The 23,410-nt window shown below is 34.8% G+C and overlaps 2 protein-coding genes across 3 annotated transcripts in view; one reads left to right on the forward strand and one right to left on the reverse strand.

The window, feature by feature from the left end:
• Positions 1-23,410, forward strand: part of LOC112048569 (uncharacterized) — a 61,108-nt gene that overhangs the window by 1,239 nt on the left and 36,459 nt on the right. The gene's annotated exons all lie outside the window — the stretch shown is intronic.
• On the reverse strand, positions 770-22,824 carry LOC112048568 (uncharacterized). Of its 2 annotated transcripts, none has more exons than XM_024086149.2 (10): positions 22,618-22,824; positions 7,056-7,171; positions 6,583-6,694; positions 5,623-5,720; positions 4,938-5,048; positions 4,457-4,672; positions 3,116-3,234; positions 2,366-2,462; positions 1,458-1,687; positions 770-1,004 (listed from the first exon to the last, which is right to left on the reverse strand). In XM_024086149.2, exons 2-10 carry the CDS (start codon positions 7,161-7,163, stop codon positions 806-808), a joined length of 1,290 nt encoding a protein of 429 aa, XP_023941917.1. In that variant the 5' UTR covers positions 7,164-7,171; positions 22,618-22,824; the 3' UTR covers positions 770-805. The 2 variants fall into 2 exon arrangements, with proteins under 2 accessions (XP_023941917.1, XP_023941916.1); XM_024086148.2 differs by having other exon boundaries at positions 770-1,007; positions 22,618-22,822.

The raw sequence follows: 23,410 nt of genomic DNA on the forward strand, positions 1-23,410 counted from the left end.
AACTTGCTTTCCAAATAATAATACACTCTATAATAGCATTACACTCTCAATAATGACAACAATTAATGAATATTTTAAAACTTAGTTAATATTTAAATTAGTAAAAACCGCCCAGCTGTGTACATTCTTTTGTCGCTTTATGAGTATTATCCTAGTCCGTAATAAACTCCACTGTCTGCATTTTGCAAAAATTCTTTCTAAAAAATTTCTTCTTTTGTTTATTTGTAAACATGGGATTTCATGTGTAGTGTGTTGTTGACCATGACTTATAAGTTGAAGTTAAATTTAAGTTAATACAATATCATATTATTCGTAGTTATATATATTTATAGAGGGGACGTCTGACAAGGCCAGACGGGTGATCAGTCCTAATTAGGGACCATTTCACCCAATTTCTGTGGATTATTCTTAGTTACTCACAAACTTACAAATTGGCCAAACTATTATTAACCATTAGTGATATTATGAATATTATTTAAACACCCGTTTAAATACCATGATAAAATGACGAGATTTTAATGTCAATATTTTAAAAATCTCGTTGTTTTATCGTGGTATGTACCCGTTACCCGTTAGAGTGACCATGGCCGAAGTCTCCCACCAGCCAGACCTGGAATCGGAAATCCCGCCCTTGATGGGTGTAAGCTCCAGGTTCCCTCTCCTATAAGCGGGGAGGCCTAACCCTGTAGTTGGCCATTTAAATTAAATGGTAATAATAATGTTAAGTTAATCATGTATATTTATAAGAGGAAAAAAATAAAACACTGAATAGATTAATATTTATTGATTAACATTTTATTAGTGATTAAACTGGGCCACGGTCATATGGATGTTTGTGTAGATGTCTTCGGTGAGGTTTGACAGGAGTGCTCTCTGTAGTTGTGTGCTTGCTCCTGTAGGGGGCGCTGCTTAGTATTTCTTGGTCTTCCATGGAATAGCTCATATTGTCAAAGAAGCTGTCTTCTTCTGCGTCTTTCCATTCATCTTCTTCTGTGCTCATTTCACTGCTGAAAACATTTTTTTATTTGCTTTAGACTTTATACAACACAACTGGATGATGTATAAGATCTAGTAAAATATAATGATATCTAAAATGTGCTAAAGTTATCTAGTGTAGATTAGTATCATAGTGATAAAAGGGAATGCTCATACCTGGCCCAGGTCTACCCTAACCACCCGGTCATTTACTTATATCTAAAAAAAATCTTGATACTTCTACATTAATAATGAAATCATTACTGCATTAAAAAAATGTTTGCTACAACATTTTACGACATTTTTAATTCATCTTTAATTTATCTACAATGGTCTTAGATCTTATGATCAATATCCACAATCCTATGATCAATATTCCCTTTCCCCCAAATTGGTACAACAATAGTCCAGCAGGCGTTGATCAAACCATTACCATGGAGCTAATGAGGCATCAAAGCATTAAAGCTGGACAACTCCCTTACTTTATTCCTTTGAGTTTTAGTAACAGTTGGTCGGCGGCGGCCGTCACGTCAGACGCAGGCACCGGTTCCGTGTCTTCGCGCAGTCGCGCTTCCATACGCTGCAGAGCCGCGTCGGCCCGGTTGGTCAAGCCTATGAACTTTTCAGTCAGTTGCTGCAATTCCTTCTCATTGAACGCCGCTTGTGTTGTATTCCGGAATACACTTTCGAGGCGTTTACACGAAACGTCAGTCTGCAAAAAAAGTGTACACTACAACAATCTAATTAATTCTATATCTATGGTATGAACACGTAAACTTCTAATGGCAAAAGAATTTTTAAAATTGGTTGAGTAGTTCTTGAGTTAAATCGTAACAAACATATAAAAAATCAAATCTTAATTTCTTATAAAATTAGTTTAGATTTAGATATAAAATTAGTTTAGATTTAGATAGAACTGTGACCGTTTTTTTAGTCGTAGTAGTGGAGCTGAACAGATCTGGATTAATTTTGGCATAGAGATAGTTCTTAATATATTCCTTTAGGAATAGCATTGCTTTACGTTGTCGAAACAATGAGGGACAGATTCTGCATTTTCCGTTAAACATACGTGTTTGAAGTCAATCTGGTTAACATTTTAAATAGCTGAGATATCACAGTACAGTAAAATGTTCAAGATTTATTTGAGTTCGTATTATATATCTCATCTATGTTCGAAAGAATCAAATCAATGTTTATACAAGGCTAATGCCCACTCATCTGTTAATGATGAACCTTTGGTTAGTGTGAGATGCATCCGTGATTGATTAGTGGTATTGCAACACACGCTGGGTGCAGCTAGTAATTAATATATTGTCTGTATGCTTGTCCTCAACACAATTAACAAGCATTCAAATCTCATTATAATATTCTTTACCGAAACTTCTCTAACCTGTGTAGGACGATTGCTTAATAGTTTCATGACTTTGTTATCATGGTTCTTCAAGGTGAGTTGAATGTTTTGGAGCTCACGAAAAGTCGATGCGGTTCTGTGAAGTCACAATAAAATTATTAAATTATTATCAATTACTGTGCATTTGTATTGTATAAGCACTTACCAATTTACATACATAAACAAGGTAGATATTCGTATTGTGATTTGTCAAATCTATGGAATTTGAAATGTTTATCAACAATAAAGTGAAGGTAGAAAACGCAAGTAATTTTATAACCTTTTAAATTGGCGCCTTTAGACAATTTCTAGGATTTTGTCACCGTACATAACCAGTTAAGCGTTTTTTTGTGAATTACAAAGTATTTTTTCCTGCATTCGACAGTTCAATTAATATTAAAGTTATACTAGCAGATATTTATTTCTAGCTTTATATTATGTAATTTTGACTTAGCTCAGAGATAATAGAGTTTTTGTGACTGAGCTTTAGCACAGAGCGGTATTTTGGAGGATGTATTCTACAATTTCTATAGCCTTCCAAAGTGTTGCTTTGTTTATAGATGGTTTGTCACTTATCATTAGGTAGACCTTATGATAATTCTGTCAATTAATAGGTACCTACAATAAAAAAGCACATCCTAACGCATAGTAATTCCATTCATGATAATTTAATTCAAATCATATATATCGAGAATTCATAGTAATATAATTATGTGAGTACGGGTAACTATTGTATGTAAAAATGCTTACTTATTTATAAGCGAATCGATCAATTTGTCCAGAACATCCGCTACGTGCGTCGGATCGTCGAGTTGGACGCGTTGGAACGAATCGAAAAACCGCTTCTGCGTATCTAAAACTTCTTTCATCTGTAACAATTCACAACAAATCTATATTAAATATTTTTATGTATGTACTTGTGTATCAATATAAAAAAATATATTCAATTATTTTGTTAGTTGAAATTGATAAAAGTTTACGGGTTTGTCGACATATAATCAACTTACAATTTAAGTTCAATGTTGAAAATTCGATTTATTATAAGTTCATACTCGTAGCTATTTTTTTATTCAAAGGAAAATAGGAGAATATAAAATATAGACATACCAAATAATAGTGCCAAAATGAAAAATATTTTAAATTTTCATTATAAATGTATTTATCTAAGCTTTCACACTTTCTATTAAAACAATTATTGTCAACCTAATCATACCTTTCAAAACGTTTACTTAATATTATGTTAGCGGTGTCAATTTAATTTAATACCCGCGATAATGAATTCATTATTATTATCTGTTGCAAATATCACTGTCGTAACTAGTTACCCACTCTCGCTTTAGCCTTCATATTTCTAAGCTTACGAGTAAGCATGATAGTCGTTTCTAAACTTATTAGCCATGCAAAGCCTTGTACGAGTAATTCAATATTGAGACCCGAATGCCATAGCTTTTGTTGAATATTAAACGTCTGATTGTCTATTTAAGAACTCTACTTTTAGGGCACAGAACCAATAGCGCATTCTATGACATTGATAAAGAAAGTTAATAATTTTCTATCTTTAAAAATATATCGTAGACAAGGCTGATTGATAAAGCTGATTGTTTATGTAGTTGCCTACATTTCATGTCTAACTAGACTGGTTAGTCTAGTTACGCATGTAAGTTGGTAATATTTTACTTATGTCTTATAACTCACGTTAGTTACTCTTAACACGATGGAACACTATTTGAGTGCGCGCACGATAAGTTTGCGCGTGGCCAAAATCGGAACTAATTAAAAGTGCCGCCATCTTGTCGTCTATCTCTATCTATCTCTTGGCAGGTAAAAGAGATCACTGCGTTACACGGTATTATGGTAGGAGCATGAGCTGACAAACTTTCAGCTTTTATAAAATGACGAAGATCTAGGGTTCACAGGCTCTCAGTCTATAACGTACCTGTTGAGGTTGGTTACGAAATGTTCCTGTGGCTCATCATCAGGCGACATGTCGGAACACCATAGGGTTTTAGTTGGCTAAAGTCTGACATAACCTTCTGTGGCGAAAAGGTGTTCATGAGGATATCCCTGAGTTAAAAAAAGGATGTTACGTACCTTTATGTCAACTTTATATGAATTTTCTCGCAAACGTTTAGTGAGCGTCGCTTCCAAGTCTGCCGATGTAATGCGCACTTCTCTCTGTCCCCTCGCCAGAGTGCGCAAACCGTTGGCGAGCTCTCGTCTCGTCACGTTCACAAGGGACATTCCGTCTCGCACCATCGACTCTAACAAGAGACCTCGACGCCACGTGTCGGCGTAAGCTCCACTTACCTAGTAAAATTAAAAAAAAATATCGGGATGGTGATATAATAGAGCACTAACAACGATATGCTATTTAGACGTGAACTTAAAGATCTTATTATTGTAAGCGTCCACAGATCCGCATCGTACGCAGCGGACGCATCGTAACAAACGGATTTTAGTATTCTTTGTATAGAGTCATAGAAGTGCGTCCACTGATCCGGATCGTACGAATCGCATCTAACGGATTTTATATACCGCAAAATTAAAAAACCATACTAGTAGTTACTTTTACCTTTTGTAACAAATTTGTATGTGTATTAATATTATTAGTCAGATTTTGCGCTATTTCCGCAATATTTGTTTGTGTTTTCTCTATTTTATCGCTGCTTTCCTTAACTGTAGTCTGAAATAAATAAGAATAATACATATTATGTCAATAGTTATGTTTCAATATATGAAAATAATCTTAATTTTAAAGATGCATTATGAGTGGAAGACATCTTTGTGAGAGGGCTCTCCTAGAAGAGTACCCCCAGAATATTTCTGCAGCCCATCAACTTTGCTTTGGTTTGACAGATTTAATTGCTTTTAAAAGTGTCTAGGGCTGTGGCAACGTTAATAAACAGAAGACAGTGTGTTAAATCTGGATAAACTTCGTAAGTGTTGAGGTTTTCTTATCTGAGTAGGCGCATTTGGAACTATCACCAGGCTTATTTTCTAACTTTGACGTATGCCAGTTAGTGTATACGAATTTGGGATTCTATGTAAGAAATGTCATCCGTTTCAAAAACCCAGTCGCGCCAGACTTACATGATTATGAAAGATGAAACTTTTAGGATCGGTATAACATAAACGTAGTAAGAACCTCTAATGAGAAGCTGGCTAAGCTGAAAGCGGGGCCGTTTTACAGGTAGCAGGTATCGAAGATGACATTTCTCGGTTGGTTTGATGTTTATAACACCCCTCTTTTTGCGTACCTGTACGCTAGTTTGCAGCATGTGGAGTCTGTGTTCTAGTCGCTCCGCCGCCAGCTGGGCTCTTTCTAGTCTCAAAGATAGCGTGGTTTCCATTCGATCTGGAATTCCAATATTGAAGTTTTTCAAATGATTTGAATAGTGATATTCGTAGTTCGTACATTACTTTCTATTTGTATCGCCCAAGCAGTTGATTAAGCGATGCCCCTATTTGTTCAATTGCAAATGATAAATGGAATATTGCGAAAGTTACATGTAACGTATGATTTCTAAAATAGGAAATGACATAATAAGGATGTAGTGAATCATCGTTGTCCATTCAGGAGTACGCGGGTTTTGAATACAAACAAATTATTTGGGTCAGGACTTCAAATGTTTCGCAGATTCATGTCATGTCTTCACAGGTGGTTTTCTGTTTTAACACGAGGAAATTGCTATCGCGCGATCTTTAGATAATTTTAATGATTCGCACTGAAAAGTTATTATGGAATGCCCTTCTAATTTCCCTTTATCGTAGGCGATCTTGGGTTAGTAAGACAATAACAGTACAATGTTATAGTGTATTAAAATTAAAACACATCGATTACAGTAAGCTTGTTATATATAATATATTTATGACAAAAATGCTAGGAAGCAATTGGGTCAACTCCATCTAAACACAAGAAGTAGAATTAATTTTATTTTTCTGTAGATACTTAGAGATAATACATTTTGTAAATAAGAATATGTTTATAGAGCAAATGTTGAGTTTAGAGCTCTACTCAGTAGAACCTGCCTTCCAAACCGATGGTAGAGTGCTTTACAATTGGTCAAAGTTAAACTTTCAAAAGTGCTTGTAAACTGCGTAATAAACGAATGTTGATTTTATTGATTGATCAAGAATTTCTTCTAGGACGCAATGTCCCACCATATATATATATTTTGGTAACGCTAACTCGTATAGTGTAAAAATATTATATTTACCCAGTTTGTCTTGTATTACGTCTAAGCGCCGCGCTTGTTTTGCTTGTACTGTGCTTATCGTGTCTAACACTTGTAATCGCTCGTCTATGCTTGCTAATATTTTTCCTAAATCCTGCAACAATATAAATGTATATAATTAAGATTATTAAAAAAAAAAACGATGATGACGAATGACCGAAACAGCATGGACTTTGCCATTCGGGATGTGGGGTTGGGGTGGGATACATTGCAGAGTTCTGCGCCTTTTTAGCATTTACATTTTTAACGTTCTTCCTTCAACGGTGAATCGTTGCATTTTTTGTAAATTCTCTAAAGACCTTTGAAATCCGCGAACCCTCATTTGGTCAGTCAAAAATACCTCAATTAATTTTCATTTAGCGATACTAATTGTATTGATTTAGTTTTTTTATTGTTGCTATTTATCTTTATAAATTAAATAGTTGCTGTCAAACTGATAAGTAAATGATAGGTACCTTAGAAGTATACGCGTTGAGCACGTGGTTACGCAGTCCGCGCGTTTCAGGCGGCGAGGCGCGCGCCAGGGAGAGGCACGCGAATGCCACCACTACCACACTTAACATCGCCCTGCCTGTAAAAATACATCATCTATAGTAATATCCATTTTATACTTAATATTATAAATGCGAAAGTAAGTCTGTCTGTCTGTCACCTTTTCACGCAAACCACTGAACCGATTTTAATGAAATTTGGTGTAATTACATATACCTAAATTAAATAGGACCTTGGAGCTGAACATAAGCTACTTTATATCCCATAAAAATCCATGGTTCCATGGTGGATTTGTAAACAACAGAATTTCTCGCAAACGAAGTCACTTGCGTCCACTAATGCCACCACTACCGTTCTTAACATTGCACTGCCTTTTGCCTGCATAGTACGTCATACTATATTATAAGCCCACCAACGCGCATTCAAGCAGATGGTGGGTGTTAACTCCATAGAGCCTCAATAGCTCAACGGTAAGGTCGGTCGGACTCATGTCCGAGGGGTGGTAGTTCATCCTCGCCCCGTTGGTCTATTGTCGTACTCACTCCAAATACTAGTTGTAGGGGAAAGGGAATATTGGTAATATTTAAAAGATATGGCGAATATTATTTAAAAAAAAGAAATATATATCACCTAAATACCTGATTTATTATGCACTTGGTTCCGGGGGCGATAAATCGACCTATTCGTAGCTGTAGGTTATCGAAAACGTCGATTTACCACGAAAAGAAATACCGAACTAAGCTTGGTCATCCAGGTACTGTTAATAAAATGAAGCTGATGAATTCATTATTGCAGGGTTGTATTTGGAACCCCCAGTTTGATTAAAAAAACGCATGCTCTTTACATTTGACATTGAGAAAGGATATAGCATAGCTATATTTAAAACGATTTCATTATACATATACTAGCGGACTCGCTCAAGCTTCGCTTTGACTTATTAATTTATTTATTTGCACTTCTTCCCTATCCCTACCTTACACTACCATACTCCTACCCCTACCCCTACCCTACCCCTACCCTACCTCTACTCTACCCCTACCCTACAACTACCCTACCGCTACCCTACCCCTACCCTATCCCTATACCATAAACCTACCCTACCACTACCCTACCCTACCCTACCCCTACCCTATCCCTACCCTACCCCTACCCTACCCCTACCCTATCCCTATACCATACCCCTACCCTACCACTACCCTATCCTAGGATTTAGGGGTTTGAAAAATAGATGTTGGCCGATTCTCAGACCTACTGAATATGCACAAAAAATTTCATCAAAATCGGTCGAGCCGTTTCGGAGGAGTTCAAGTTCGAACACCGCGACACGAGAATTTTATATATTAGATTAAAGTATATACGAGTGTTTTTATTTTTATCACAACTAGTCAGGTGTTAATTGTGTTAACATTAGTAGGAAAGTTCATTTATAAGAAAATCTGGGAACACACGGGCCTTTCAACGTTGCTTCATTGAAGTCTTCGATAATAAATGTATGAAAGAATCTCTTATAAACATCCTAGGTCGTAAACTATAAATCAGTAAGGGAAAAGTGTACTGTGACTTATTAAAATGACTTTCATTTGTTTACATGACAAGATTAAAATACACCATTCATGCCCTCCAAGTAACGCATAAGCGTGCTTAAATATAAACCTCCCATTCATTTTCACTTCTGCTTTGTATCTGAATTTCGAACTGAGATCTGTTTATATCCGTGTTCCATACCATTGTTTGAGTATCAACGCTAGGATAATAAATAGAGTGTAGTATCAGAAGTGGGATCTGTAAACCAACATAGCACTGCGTCAACATTATGTTAATGCTTGTTGTTGTTTTGTGTTTTGCCAAATAAAATCTTTCTTTCTTTCTTTCTTTTCATTAATATGATAGCTGTGCCCCGCGGTTTTACCTACATAGATTACGTATATGTGGGAATCACACTATGACAACACACTAATATTATAAAGGCGAAAGTTTGTGTGTAAATGTGTGATTTGGCTGAAATGGCTTATTTGGTTGGAATGGAAGTAGATTTTTCTCTGGATTAACACATAGGCTACTTTTCATCCCGGAAAAATCCATGGTTTCTGCGGGATTTGTGAAAAACTGAATTCCACGCGGACAAAGACGCGGGCGTCCACTAGTATAGCATTAAAAAAAGCTTAAATACTATACCAGAGTACAATCTATCTGTACCAAATTTCAGCCAGATCTGTTCAATTACGATTGAATGACAAACTTCCATTAAATTCAACTATTTAATGGAAGTTTGTCATTCAGGTTTTGAAAATCTCTAATGTTCTGCACAGTTTTCTTGAAATTTCGTCCTTCGGCAAAGATTCAAATAATAAAAAAACAAATAGAATCGCTAATGTCCTTCTCAAGCTATGGCGTGAGCGTGACCAAGGGAAATACGAACTCATTTTTGCATACATAGAGCAAGAAATATTGATTTAACTATTTTTCTCGCAAATTTCAATGTTCTCTGTTTTTCTCTCCAATCCTACTTTGCGTTTTAGCGAAAATATGAAAAGTTAAATTTGGCAAATGGGGTAAAGCCGCTCTCGAGTATAGAGCTTAAAATATGTCGCTAAATGTGTTATTAATAGTAACACATTAGTAATAATAGTAATAGATTATAATATTCGTATTAAGTATTTAGGCTCCTGTAAATTGTAAAATCGTGTTAGCACAGTGGCGCTTGTTAATTTTAAGGTTAGTGCAAGTGACTATTCTCACGACCTTTTCTCCTATATTAAGCCTTATGCTTTGCTATGTAGTTTAAATACAAAAAAACACCATTAAGGTATATCTAGTTCTAGTTATCTTTAGAAAAGTTGGCACGAAACTTAACTTTCTGACGAATGGAGATTTCCACATATTATACCAAATAAAATTACGCGTTACACTTGGACGACTAAGAACTTACTAATGGTGGGTGCATGGGCTGAAAGACTTTCAGTTTTTATGACGAAGGTTTGGGCATGACAGGCTCTTCTAGTCTTTTATTAGATAGAGTCCGATAATTCGAGTGCATCTAATGGTCTATAAATATTTAGGAGAACCAATATAGTTTTTATTACAGCAGCAGACAGATCCGGAAGAAAAACGCACTTGATCGTGACTAGACGCATGGCTCGATCCATTATTCGAAGCGCGTGTTGACACGCATTGTTTATTCCGCCGATCACTGGCAGGTGTGCTCTCTCGTCCTGCTTAGGTATATGCATCTATTTATTTGCATTCCGGTACAGTTCGTGGACCCCGACTCGGATTATCTTTGTCGAACTGCGCCCACACACGACCGAGGTCAACCTTTCATCAGTCCTGTCTGCTCCCATGAGGTCGGTTGCATAATCCCAATGCGTCTCGCTATTATAATGTCAGTCAAAGGCTGATTAGATCTCTTATAATATGTAACCCTAAACTGTTTGCATTATCTATGGTTTTTATTCATTTTATTGGAACAACCGTCCGGATCACCTGTATTATGCTCGTTAGTCGTCCTTAGTCCTCGTATCTTGTCCCATTGTCAGCCTGTTAAAAGCACGCCACCTTGTATTACTGGTCCCAACTAAGTTTAAAAATAAATGGCTATATAAACTTTATTGACTAAATTATATTATGTTCTCATTTCGTAACCCGCGTGATTCGTTATGGCCGACTCTACATGATGTGTATTACTTTTGTTAATTGATGTTCGATCACGCAGTTAAAAGATTTACTGCGTGTCGAAAGCGTACGAAGAGCGACATCAACAGTCATGATCGCCGAATCTCGATAATTATGTTTAATGGAAATAGATGTTTACTGGTCGTCTCTCCTGAGCTTTAATTAAAAAGTAGTAAAAGATGCCATCATCAAATACACGGTCTATCTGTGTCATTAACCTACATTATATTCAGTGATTATGCAGAAAATCCTACATATTATAGGTATATTATTATTATACATCAATTCAAAACGTAAAAGTGCAATCATAAAGGTAAAACGACGTAGAAAGAGTAAGTTGGAAAGGTCACAAAAGTATCTACCTACGTACATATACATATATATGTACGTATTTGTACGTTAAAGAAAAAAAGATATTTTTTTGCCGTACCTGTTGATTATTAAGAATGCTACCTACAGCAGGCGCCAGAAAGGGAATGGGAAACCTATATTTGGGGTGCGACGACCTTCCGACGCTCATTATTCTCAGTTCATACATATACATAATACTGTATACAGGCTACGTTTTGTCGCAAATATAAAACTTAACATCGAAATAGTTGTTGACATAAGATGTATCTTCTTTTTCGCTACGTTCTTATCATTACGGCAGTGATCGTGGTCGTCAATTAAATTTAGTCAAAAAGAAGAATCTATAATTTCTCAAAAATTATACTTTAGGCAGAGATAGAGGAACTAGTCTGAAGAGTTAGGACCGCTGGAATTTACTGTAGATGAAGTTGCATGCCTAGCAGTCTAGCAGATTATATCGTGATCCTACTCGTAAGAACCTGCCTATTTTGGGCAAACTAAAATCAGGATTTAGTTGTATTTTTCACATTTTTTGAGGAAGCTAAAGGATAAATAAAATGGAATAGATGTATAGAGTTGTTTGTCCGAGTACAAAACATGTATCTCATGATAGTACTCATATATTCAATAATGTCGGTCGCAATTTAAATGATAACTTGCAAAATTACGAGAACATTTTGCTGCAGTTATATTTGCGGCACTGATTTGATTTTGAGAACTGTTTGTCATAGTTCAGTAGGACTGGAGACGAGCCAACGGCTACGGCACTTCCAGGTGCTAGAGTTTCTTGTTAATTTTAAGAAAGAGAAATCGCTAAGTAAATATCTAACTTATTTGATTTAATATTAGGTTCCATTCTGTTTGATACTCAACAAACTCATTTTTAGGTCCAAAGTATTTTGCAATAAACAAGTCATCCTTTACTTATTGCAGTAGTTGAATTAATAATTGCGTATAAATATTTGATTTTATTTCAATGTATTTGTAACAAATATTTATGCATTTCATATTTCTTTACATCCACTGTCAATATAGACATTTTGAAAGCAAATCAATGATATTTAAATTTTTAGAGGTCTGAGATTTTGCATACAATATATTCTTTATAGCATATTCTCTAGGTTTTCTATTTACGTTTTACATACTTTATATTTATAGAATCATTTTATACTGATTCAAAAATCAAAAGAAGCACGAGATAAATGAGACACACGTGTGTACGTATCCTTAGATATCCGAAATCCTTCAGAAAGAGATTTGTTTGTTTCTACAGAAGTCGTTGGCCTTTCCGTCCTTCCCTTGTCCTATTGTATGTGAGAGCTTCCTGGTGAGATCACGTTTATTTCTAAGCATAGCTACATTCATCGTAGAAAAGAAATATTCTTTTTTTTTCTTTGATGAATTGTTACTGCATTCTGTTTCAATTAAAAACATCTCTCGTCTCTACTATGAAAACAAAATTGTATCGAAGGAAGTGAATATCGTATTTTCGGTTAATATAATTAGGTCAAGGTTAATATTTAAACACTTATTGCCAAATCAGAATGATCTTAATGTTTAACTATTGCTCTGTGCCTATGACTTATATTATGTATTCCGTACTAGTGCGTAAAGGACATAATAATAAAAATAATAGCATCAAGTCTAATTGATATTGATTTCAAGTTTTTTAGTAATTTAATACCAAAACACAACTTACTTTAAAATTTACATAATTTATCTACATATATTCGTAATGTAATATAACTAATTCGACTGTCCATATTATTCGTCTGGAGTTTAGAGATTTTAATAACGATAAATAGCAGATTATGTCACCAAACGATTCGTTAAGTCCTTTAATTTTGAAATTATCATATTACAAATTTCAAAAGTGCTTTTTATTATACTACCAAGAGACGATCTGTCGTTAGATTTAAATGTAAATTTCCATTTAAAGTTCTATAAGAATGCGTAAGCGTTTTAGGGCTTTGCTAAGTACTTCTTATTATACGCACAATACCTACAGATAGATAAGATCTGGTTATGCAAGGGGACTTTACGCGCACTCCTGTGCAGGAGCCTCCACGGCCCGTGGAATGTCGTCGGGTGGCTGATTAATTTGCGTTGTGCGAATATATGATTCACCACATCAAAATTTGTATGAATTTAATACACCTTTGTTTCGAAATGTGCCCCTTTTGGATCATTAGATTTAACTGTTATAAAAGCCTTTCGGATGGGACGTGTAGCATTCGTTTAACCCACGTCAAATTAAAACTTTACAAGCTGTCAACCGACGAATTATTGTCAATCGCCGCTGTCATCAATGTAAGCCTACGCGCACGCGCTGTATCCAAAAATAAGCAGCTTTATTTCGAAATTTTCTATTCCACACATTGTGTACATACATAGTGTTTGCTCTTGCAATAGCAACCTACTGTAAACTTTGCTCATTACTACGGAACTCTCGTAAATCGCGTTATCAGCTTGTCTTAGGTCGTGTCTTTCGTCCTCATTTAAGTTTTCTATTCAATTAATATTATAATTGGACCGACATATGGTTCAACCAGTATGGGTGCAGTAAAATAACTTTTTTCCTTATCCAATAGCTTTTCTCTGAGTATAACTCAAATAATAGAATTTAAGTTATTCTTTGTATTGAGATATTAGTATCCAATGATGGTTGTTATGTCAATTGCCTGAGGTATGCGAAAGTAGGTTGCAGGCGCGACAGACAGCACGGCGGCGACGCGGCCCGGTTGCCACTTGACCAGTCCTAAAGATAACCTGACCTAAGCCCTATGAATTCGATTTTACTGTCACGAAACCGTTGCTATATTAATTCTCAAACGTGTTGATTTGGAACGATCGGAATGACGTTTGGAATTTAGTGCCTAGTAAATTATTATCTTTGTTTAACGTTAATAGGTTCTCAACAAAAACAATGGAATTCAGAATTAACATTCTTGTCTTTACTGTCATACAAAAGAATAAATAAAATATTAAGCTCTTACAAGATATAAACTTTTATGTGGAGGTCCTTTATGTGAGTTGTTAAGCTGACGTTTACCGCAGAACATTAAAACAAAAAAAACTCTCTAATCGACCATGTCTGACTCATTGTCCAGCTTTCGAAGTTGACAATAGATATTTATAAAATATTTATGGTATACTCGTAGCTAGCAAACTCTACCACGAGAGTAAAAAAAAACAATAATGTCCAGACGTATTATTTTAACATAATTTTTACATTTATAATTTGAAAACTCATTATTAAAGCTTTGGTACCAATCTTTATAAAAGTTCAAAATTATTCAATCGTTGTTTAATTATAATGGGACCCTTTTAAGAGTTTCTCCTACGGATGGAAAAATAATCATGCAAATTGACGCAAGAAACCTCAAGAGAAATCGGTGTTCATAACGCCATAAATAATTTAACTGCCGATATAAAAATAGGTATAATGTTACATTTCGTTTACCGATGTGTATCTGTCCGATGGTAGTTAAAAATAACAACAGTGACAATCATTAATATAAATACAACTCTATTAATAGAGTCATGTATTAGATTTGTTCTATGCTGTTGCGTGCCGCTACCGATTAACCATTGCTATAGGCCTGCTGTGAATGCAGTTTTTGTTCCAATATACATTATTATTAGCTAACATCTAATTAAGTAATTGATAAAATACCATAAACGAAAGTGGCTCCATCCAAATTGTATCCGAATACACATAAATTGCGTGAGGTGCCCTAGGCACTGACAAACACTTATTACCTTAATTTGTTGATGTTCAACTATTTTTTATGTCATTGAATTTAGATGAAATGGTATATTTAATGGTGGAAAACGTTCTGTGTTAAGGTAAATGCCCCGCTAGAGTAGGGCTCAGAGATAAATGTAATCACATTCAACATATTTTCTCTCGCTTATCGTTTACTTGATATAAAGTACACTGTTTTTATTTCCGAAACGTCTTCTAATGAAGACATGTCTTCCGTTTTACTTTCTCTTGTACCGCATCTTTGCGTGTATTATCTGAACCTTCTGTAATAAAATAATCAAAAGGATAAGACATTACAAAGTTTATAAACGAAAGGAATATCCCGCCCTATTGCTAAGCTTATATGTTACCGGACGCGTTACTTTTTACACGGTGATTATACAATAATTTCTTGCTAAAGTGCTAATTATGGTGAATCAACAGGCAATAATATTATAAGAAATTAAAATTTTAACATTCATTATATTCTTTGCTATATTTAATTAAATGCTTAGTAATTAATTTAAATGCTTATCCATGATTTGCTACCGCACTTTTTATACATCTTAACTGTGAAAGTGCCTACAAGTACCTTATCACGACTATTATCATATTAAAGTTATACAACTGCGCTGTCCCTCTACAAGTTATTAGATTTTGGATTGCGAAACGACAATTAACTACATTTACCACTCGAAACTAAAATATCTAAGCGAGTATTATTTATATGAATTTTGTAAACAAATTATTTGAACGTATAGAAGTTACATTACTCAGTTTATTTAAATATTTGCCTTGTACTTAATGATTTCTTTTTCATATGTAAAATGTAATATTTGATACATTAACTTTTGAAATAAGTAATGTAAGAAGGAGATAACGTATAGATAGATATTCAAACTAAGGAGACACAGATTGTAAATATGAATTGACCATTCTTGGTAAAATTAATAAAATAAACGTAAAAACTTGTATGTACAGTATGACTGATTCATAGATGGCGTGCAATGTAAATAAGTCAAAGGAAGAGGTCAAGACTCGTTAGGTTCAATGTCTGCTTGTAAAGCTTTATTTTAGTAACCATGCCTTTTAAACAATATCCCATAAAAGATAATACAAAAGCTGACATGTGGCCTAAAATGTAAGTGGTCAGTGCGGCGACTTATTAGTAAAAGAAGCTTTGCTGTTTGGAATGCAACGTTAGTTACATGGGTTGTATTTGGAACAACGCATTCTTTATGGAATTAAAAGTAAAACTATGACCACCTTGCATTATAATAACATAAACATTCTAATCGTTCTAACATATAGGTAACTTGTGTCGCATCTAAATGTCCGTAATAAATGTCCGCGTTGCAATAAAATATAAGACATCCTAGATTTTATGTTTATTGGTTTCATTTAGCCTTTAGAGTTATTGTGGTGGAACGCATAATTTTATACGTATTAACAAACATTATTAAACCAGTTTGCTTTTGCTATTTTAATAACTTTATTAACATAATTATAGTTGTATTTGATCACACTGGAAAGCCGTAACAAGACTTTATGTCGCGAATAATCGTTCCACGTGCAAATAATTTTCCGGCGCACCTAGAGTTTTGTGAGCTTATTAGACTTTATAAATTATCTACCTGATAAAGTGGCTGATGTTGTAAGGTATCCCAATATCTATACTTATAATAAAACTGTAACAGGTAAATTTCTGTACATTAAAGATATTTTGAAAATTATAGTTGGAGGATATTTTTGGCTCTGAAACTGCTAAATGAATTTAAATGGTACGTAGAAGTCTGTAGGATAAGCTACTCGTATGCTTTTTGACGCGAAAATCATATCAGAAATTGGCGAAACAGGGGTTTAGAGTTTGTATGGAAAATCCTTCATTCTTCAAGTTACATTTGTAAAAATAGGTATGTGTACTACTTGAAAAAATACTAAAAATAATTTAATTAAAGATTTTTAAAATTTTACCCCTAAAGGGTTGTAAAGGGGTTGAAAGATGCGGATTTACTTGACAGCTGACTCGAATGATGTTTGTACTGTGTTTGTTTAATTGTGTTTGGTAGTCAGGTGTCAAAATAATGCGCACGAGTTATACTTGTAATTTATAGTTTTAAAAGCTTCTTGGAAACTAATTTTCTAATGAATATGGAACAAACCGGACGGTATGTGACCGGTATTAGTCTAAAAAAACGATTGCAAATATTATTCATATTTCCGTGTAATCTTGTTCGTATCTTTAATTTCATATAATATACCAGGTCCTAAAAAAAGGATGCGGATAAGAATTAACGAAACATGATATTATTTTGTTTTGTTTGGTAGTTTGTATTGATACCTACCTAGCCGTTTTTACATAACTATTAGCGGATTCCTGTGAGTTTTTCTACTTGGAATTGGGTGTCTTTGGAATTTTTTTCTTCTGCATCCTATTTCAATATCATGTAATCTAAAGCTTCCTCTAAGCATAGCTTAAGCGAAAATGGCACGCAAAACAGTGGTGTACATAAACAGACAAATCAACGGAAAAAGTAAGAACAACTGTTTTGTGTAATGTAACCAAGTAACTTTACTTTCTTTACTAGATTTCGATTTTATAACTTCCTATCTAAGAATTAATAGACAATCATTGTTTCTAAAAGAATTTGTGTTTATGGTTATGAGACAACAAATAGTTTTAAACTGTTTAAAAACACTTCTTTACTTGGAATCGTTTTAGTTTCAAATATATCTAAATAGTTAATGTATGCGATGTCGTGCAGGTAGACGTTTAGTTCCAAATTGGCCGTAATGTGTGCTGTTGTTATAAGTTTTCTTAGAAAACAACTCGTATACTATTGATTTTCTTGTTTTAAACGTAAGGGTTACGAAATGCTATGTGCTGATACTTTCTCTAGTCTCGCAACTGATATATGTAGGGAGTAAAGAGGTTAAGAAAACAATATTAGGTACGTACTTCTGAGCACTTTTTGATGGGGCTATCATACTTATGCATTGCGTCGTTTAAAATTAAACTATTTTATGTAAAATTAATGGCGGACTTTATGATCCGGAACTCATTGTTTTACGAATTATTTATTGTACAAACATACGTTACTTTGCCCAAGATTAATGGACTTACAAGATTTATTCGATAGGATAAACTCGAGATAGTCTATTAAAAATATTCATAGTGACTTTGGTTTACCGGTTTCGGAAAAAGAAATAGTTACGTTTGTGTTTGTTGAGTGTAAAAAAAAATCAAAATACTAATAAAATGTACATAATTTTCTCTCGCGTGCCACACTAACACGCTTATAGGAAATTGACTCTGAAAAATTGATATAGTTTTTTTGTTTCCTGCACGCCCTTAACCACATATATTTATTTCAAAAACAAAATATATTTGAAAAACAATATGGCAGTAGTTATAATTATATAGGAAACTGGAAAAGGTAAACCCTTTAATCACTTAGGTTTATTTTATCCTTAAACGTTATCATGTGACTGTACAACTATTTTAGTTTCGTTGCTCTATCGCACGCACACACGCAGCCTTGTATTTGCTCACTAAATATTTTGTTTTTGTGTAAAAACAATATTATCAGTATATCGCCTTGGGAGACGTGCCGGGAGCGGTGTTTGCGAGGGGCAAATACGAGGCTCACTCGTGGCACGCGGGGGCAATCACTTGTTGTCTGTTTGCATACGGTGACATGCATACCTCCCAATTAAATAAAACACCCTTCAACGACTTATCAACATTTCCCAACCATACAGTTTTTGAAATAGAAGCATGGTTATGCATTAAAATGGGTTACTGTGTCCGTCTCGCGGTTCCACCCGTGTTTTCGTTTCCTTGGGAAAATGGCGATAAAATAAAATATAGCCTATGTCCACTCATTTATAACGTAGAATTGCATTAGTGAAAGAATTTTCAAAATCGGTTTAGTCGTGTGAAAACGTAACAAACTCATTTTCGCGTTTATATTATAAGTATGGATATACGATCAAAAATGTATTGGCCAATCAGAATATTAAAGAAAAAGCAAAAATATTCTAATAAAGAAAAAGCACATACCTATATGAAAGACCTAAAAAAAACTGCGGATAAATATCAAAATTACCATTATAATGAGATTTGAGGAGTTATAATTAAATCATTTTTATGATACGACAATCAACGGACCTATTTGTTAAATAAGAAACAGATAATTATTTTAAGTTTTATCGAAGTAAATCTGCAACCTTTGATATATAAGCAAAATGAAAAGTTCAACAGAAAGGAAGTCGCTATATCAGTTCCCGGCTCGTTGTAAGTTATGCGTGAAGTTCATGTTGCAAACTGCAATTGGCGGTCGAATGTAATTGAAATTATTCGCTCCGAGTCATGTATCGTACGAACGCATTTTCTATTACCGCTCTGCATTGGATGTGGAATGTAGTTCGCTTATGGCGTATTGTAAATCGTTATGGCTAAAGCTTTCATGAATGCAAAGGTATATGTTTGATATCGTTTATTCTCATAGCTATTCAGTTGTATATATATTAAAGGAGATGAGTATAGAAATGTTTTATACTCATAATAACCGCCGCTCGGTTTCACCCGCGTGGTTCTCTTTCCCGTAGGATTACGGGAATAAAATATAGCCTAGCATTCAGGGGTAGTTTAATGTAGTAGTTCAATATTGGTATAGTACAGTATTTGCTTGGACGTATGACTAAAGTAACTTGCATATAAAAGAACCGCGACCGACTAAGCTAAGTCAGAAGTTACTAGAAAGCGTCTTATATTTAATGTATTTTTTTTAATTTATGCTCTAAAATTGAATTTGAATTACATGCAAAATATGAACCCCAATACAAAAAATGATATCGAATTTAAAATTCTCTATAAGTAAAGGTTAAATTAAAAGGCCGCTAGTGAATTTAAAAAAATGTTTTAAAAATTTTAAAACTGAAATTGAATGCGGTTCTGCAGTATTATACCTATGTATAACTATTAAAAGTATCAGCTCTGAAAATTCGGTCTGTAAGGAAAAATAACTTTTCTTAAAATGGCGTGACTGTTTTTGTGTGGACAATGGGCTTGAGTGTTACAAATTATAGCATTTTCTATTGAAAACCAACAAAGCAGCATAAAATATCCATCACTGGGTACGAGTACATAGTCCGTCAAAGGCTTTTAAAACGCGCGTTTCCTTGACCGATATGAAATCATCGGTGCTTCGTTAACGAATGTTTACCACTCATATAGTATGTTCTTTCGATCTTTTTCCCGTCTCATTATGCAATTTTCGCATACAAGCTACCGATATACTTTACTGGCCGTAAAATAATAGTCTAAGAGCCCGTAAACACCTTCGTCATTTTTGTAAAGTTCGGAAAGATTGTCAGCTCATGCTCCTACCATAAGTAAGTGAGGTAGCCAATTATGGAGTTTGGACCGTGGTAACTTTGGGAGGTAGCAGGTTTTAAGGATCCAGACCATCAACCGTCTAAGTATAAAATGTAATTTTTTCATATTTTCCTCGACATAATATGAGAAATTATTTTCCCAGTCGCCAGTCACTTAGCTTCGCGGCAACCCTTCGAAAAACACTTCAAGGGTTTATGCGAAGGGTTACATGAATCCAAGAGTCTGATGAATTGGGATATCATTTCTCATATTGTGCCGATAAAAATATAAAAAAATTATACTTTATACTTTGGTGGTTGAAGGTCTGGATCCTTGAAACCTGCTATCTGCCAATGCTAATACGGTCGATACTTTATAGTTGGTTACTGTTCTGTAGGAGCATGAGCTGGCAATCTTTCAGCTTTTATAAAATGACGAAGGTCTTTCTATCGCTGGCTCTCCGTCTATATCTTTACTGTTGGAGCCAAACCACACTCGCTGCCCGTATCGGTCAGGAGATAGATATTAATTGCTTGTAAGATGGAAGTAGCGGCGGCTTTGGAAACGTTTTAATATAAACTTGTTTAATCTTAACCAAAATTAATAATTTTGGATTTAAAACGGATGTTTTCTTGCATGCGATAAATATCTGTCTGTAGTTACACCAACCTAATGCGTTTATTTTATCGTTTATCTATTACGCATGTCGAATTAAAATATAAATAAAATTTTACATTCTTGAAGGTATCTTCAACAAAATCGGGCTGTAAGTCCCATAAGTATCCATAATGGCCCAACTAATCTGGTTGAAATATAGTTTAGAGGTCTCATAGTCTGTTACTAGATAGGCTTGCGTTTGCAATGACATCTCAGAAAACAGAAAACACCAGAAACCACGTTCAGCAGTCAGTATAAAGTACGCATAATTGTGTCCAAAAAAATCGCTTGTTCGAGAAATTACAGGGGCAGGACCTACGCGGGTGAAACCCCGGGGTGGCAGATAGTCTTAAATATTCGACTATCATTAAAGTAAACAATATTAATGTATTGAACTTTGTAATTAAGTATTTTATTTAGGTATATACCTATTGTTATGCATTGTTTTTCAAGCAATTATTGGTGTTTACTAGTTGTTGGGCATAAATTGCACGTTGTGATTAAAATAACATGTTCATACTAATGACTATAAGACAATAAAACATAATTTACTTGTAATTATAGTCCTTATGTGCGTAAATATAATATCAAAGTGCTATTAGTAATTAATTACTTACAACAACAACGTGGGTAATTTGTGTAGTACAAATTACCTGTTGTTGTGTAGATATTTAACGAGCTATTTTGATAGTCCATTATAATGATAAATTATAATATTGGAATTTGTAATATACACCCGTGTATAATTCATTTTAATTTAATTTTTTTTCATATATTACTTAACAGAAACACATTCATAATTAATTATTATAAGCCTATTTTTACGGCCCACTACTGGGCTTGACCTCCCTCCTTATAGCAGAGGGATATGGAGCTTAGAACCACCATGCTGTCCTGTCAGGGTTTGCCTGGCAGAGATCGCATATAGTAACAAGGATGCCTTTGCATGCGAAGTTCAAATTATTCATATTTAATGTTTTTTTATTTATTATTGTATTTTTATGTGCATTAAAGTATTTCTCTTCTTCTTGATGCTGCTCCAATGTAGGGCTTAATGTTAAATCTTTTAACGACCATTATCAGATGCTAATGATCGGGACCAACCACCATCAACTTTCCAAGAGTTCCCAAGAGTCTGAGAGTTTACATTGGCCATTTGATCCAGGACTCGAACCTTGATCCTCATCATCAGGAGCCTGGACAAGTCTGGACCAACAAGGCAGAAAACCACAAAAGAAATTAACATTTCGTAATGCCTGGGCAATATTCTTGCATTTCATAAAATAATTAGAATGATTTATATTAATTAAATATTATTATGTTATTTCGAGCATCACTTATTTTTTGGTATGGTTTATGTATGAGTTATCCAATATCCATGGAAGGTGGCTTTCTATTTGGCTAATAATTTTTAGTTTACTTACAATTTTTCAGCAGACTATACTATATAACTTCAAAAATTTCTGTAACACAAACACTGCTCAATATTTTTTGAATTAAATCAAATTTCACAAATTATTGTAAGCCAATTTTCGAAATGTCTATCAAGTTCGATAGTTAACAAAAATTTTTTTTTTGTTAATCTTTATCACGAAAGATAGTTTTATGATTGCAAAAATAAAAGCGATTTGTTAGGAGACAGTTACTTAATATTTGATGTGATTGCGCGCCTTATCTAAATATGCGGTGATAAGAGATAAAACATAGTGCTACCGACCTAGGGTTAGTCCTGAGATGCGTAGACGCAGGTGCCTCTAAGAATTCAAGTCACCGTCACTGAACTCTCACTTTTATTCATTTCACTGGGACGCTACTGCATGTTTATTTACTATCGATGTAAAGGTCGCGTACAGTAGCGCGCGGGCACGGACGCAAGACAGGTGCGTTCGCCGCAGCATCCACGGCGGCTGTGACGACTGACGGCCTGGCTCGTGGCGCCACAGACAGCGCGATCCAACCACGCCCCGTGCGTGCGCGCACCTCCCCGCCCGCCCCAGCGCTGAAGCCTTCCTCGATTGCCATTTCAGCAGTTTTCCACGTTTATTAAGCTTCCTTAGTTACTCTAAAAGACTGCTTGCAACGTCGTGTTATGACTAACTGGATACATCTTATCGTTACAATGCCATGCGACTGTATTACATTTTCTAAATAATTGAATTGAACAGTATTTTTATTGATCGTATTAATTACACGTAGTTCACAGAGCTCATTAAATAAATTTATTGCCAACATTAGAATCACATTAAAAATGAGCTATCACAGAGAATAATCTAAGTAGCGACCATAAAGCGGAGTGCGGTACGCTGAATCTGGGATGTGAAGCGCGTGAGAAAGTTCGCCGACCGCAGTCATAAATCGTGTGTTGGATTCTACTAAATGAGTCCCTTGATTAGATGCTAATTGAGAAAAGAAGAAATCTTTGTATCGGTGGTCTCTTTATAGTGAAACGGTGTCGTGAGTCCGTAATGTCATAATGCACTCGTGGAGTCGTACTTGTCATGTATTTAATA

The sequence above is a fragment of the Bicyclus anynana genome, chromosome 7 (assembly GCF_947172395.1).
Source record: "Bicyclus anynana chromosome 7, ilBicAnyn1.1, whole genome shotgun sequence".
NCBI lineage: Eukaryota > Metazoa > Arthropoda > Insecta > Lepidoptera > Nymphalidae > Bicyclus > Bicyclus anynana.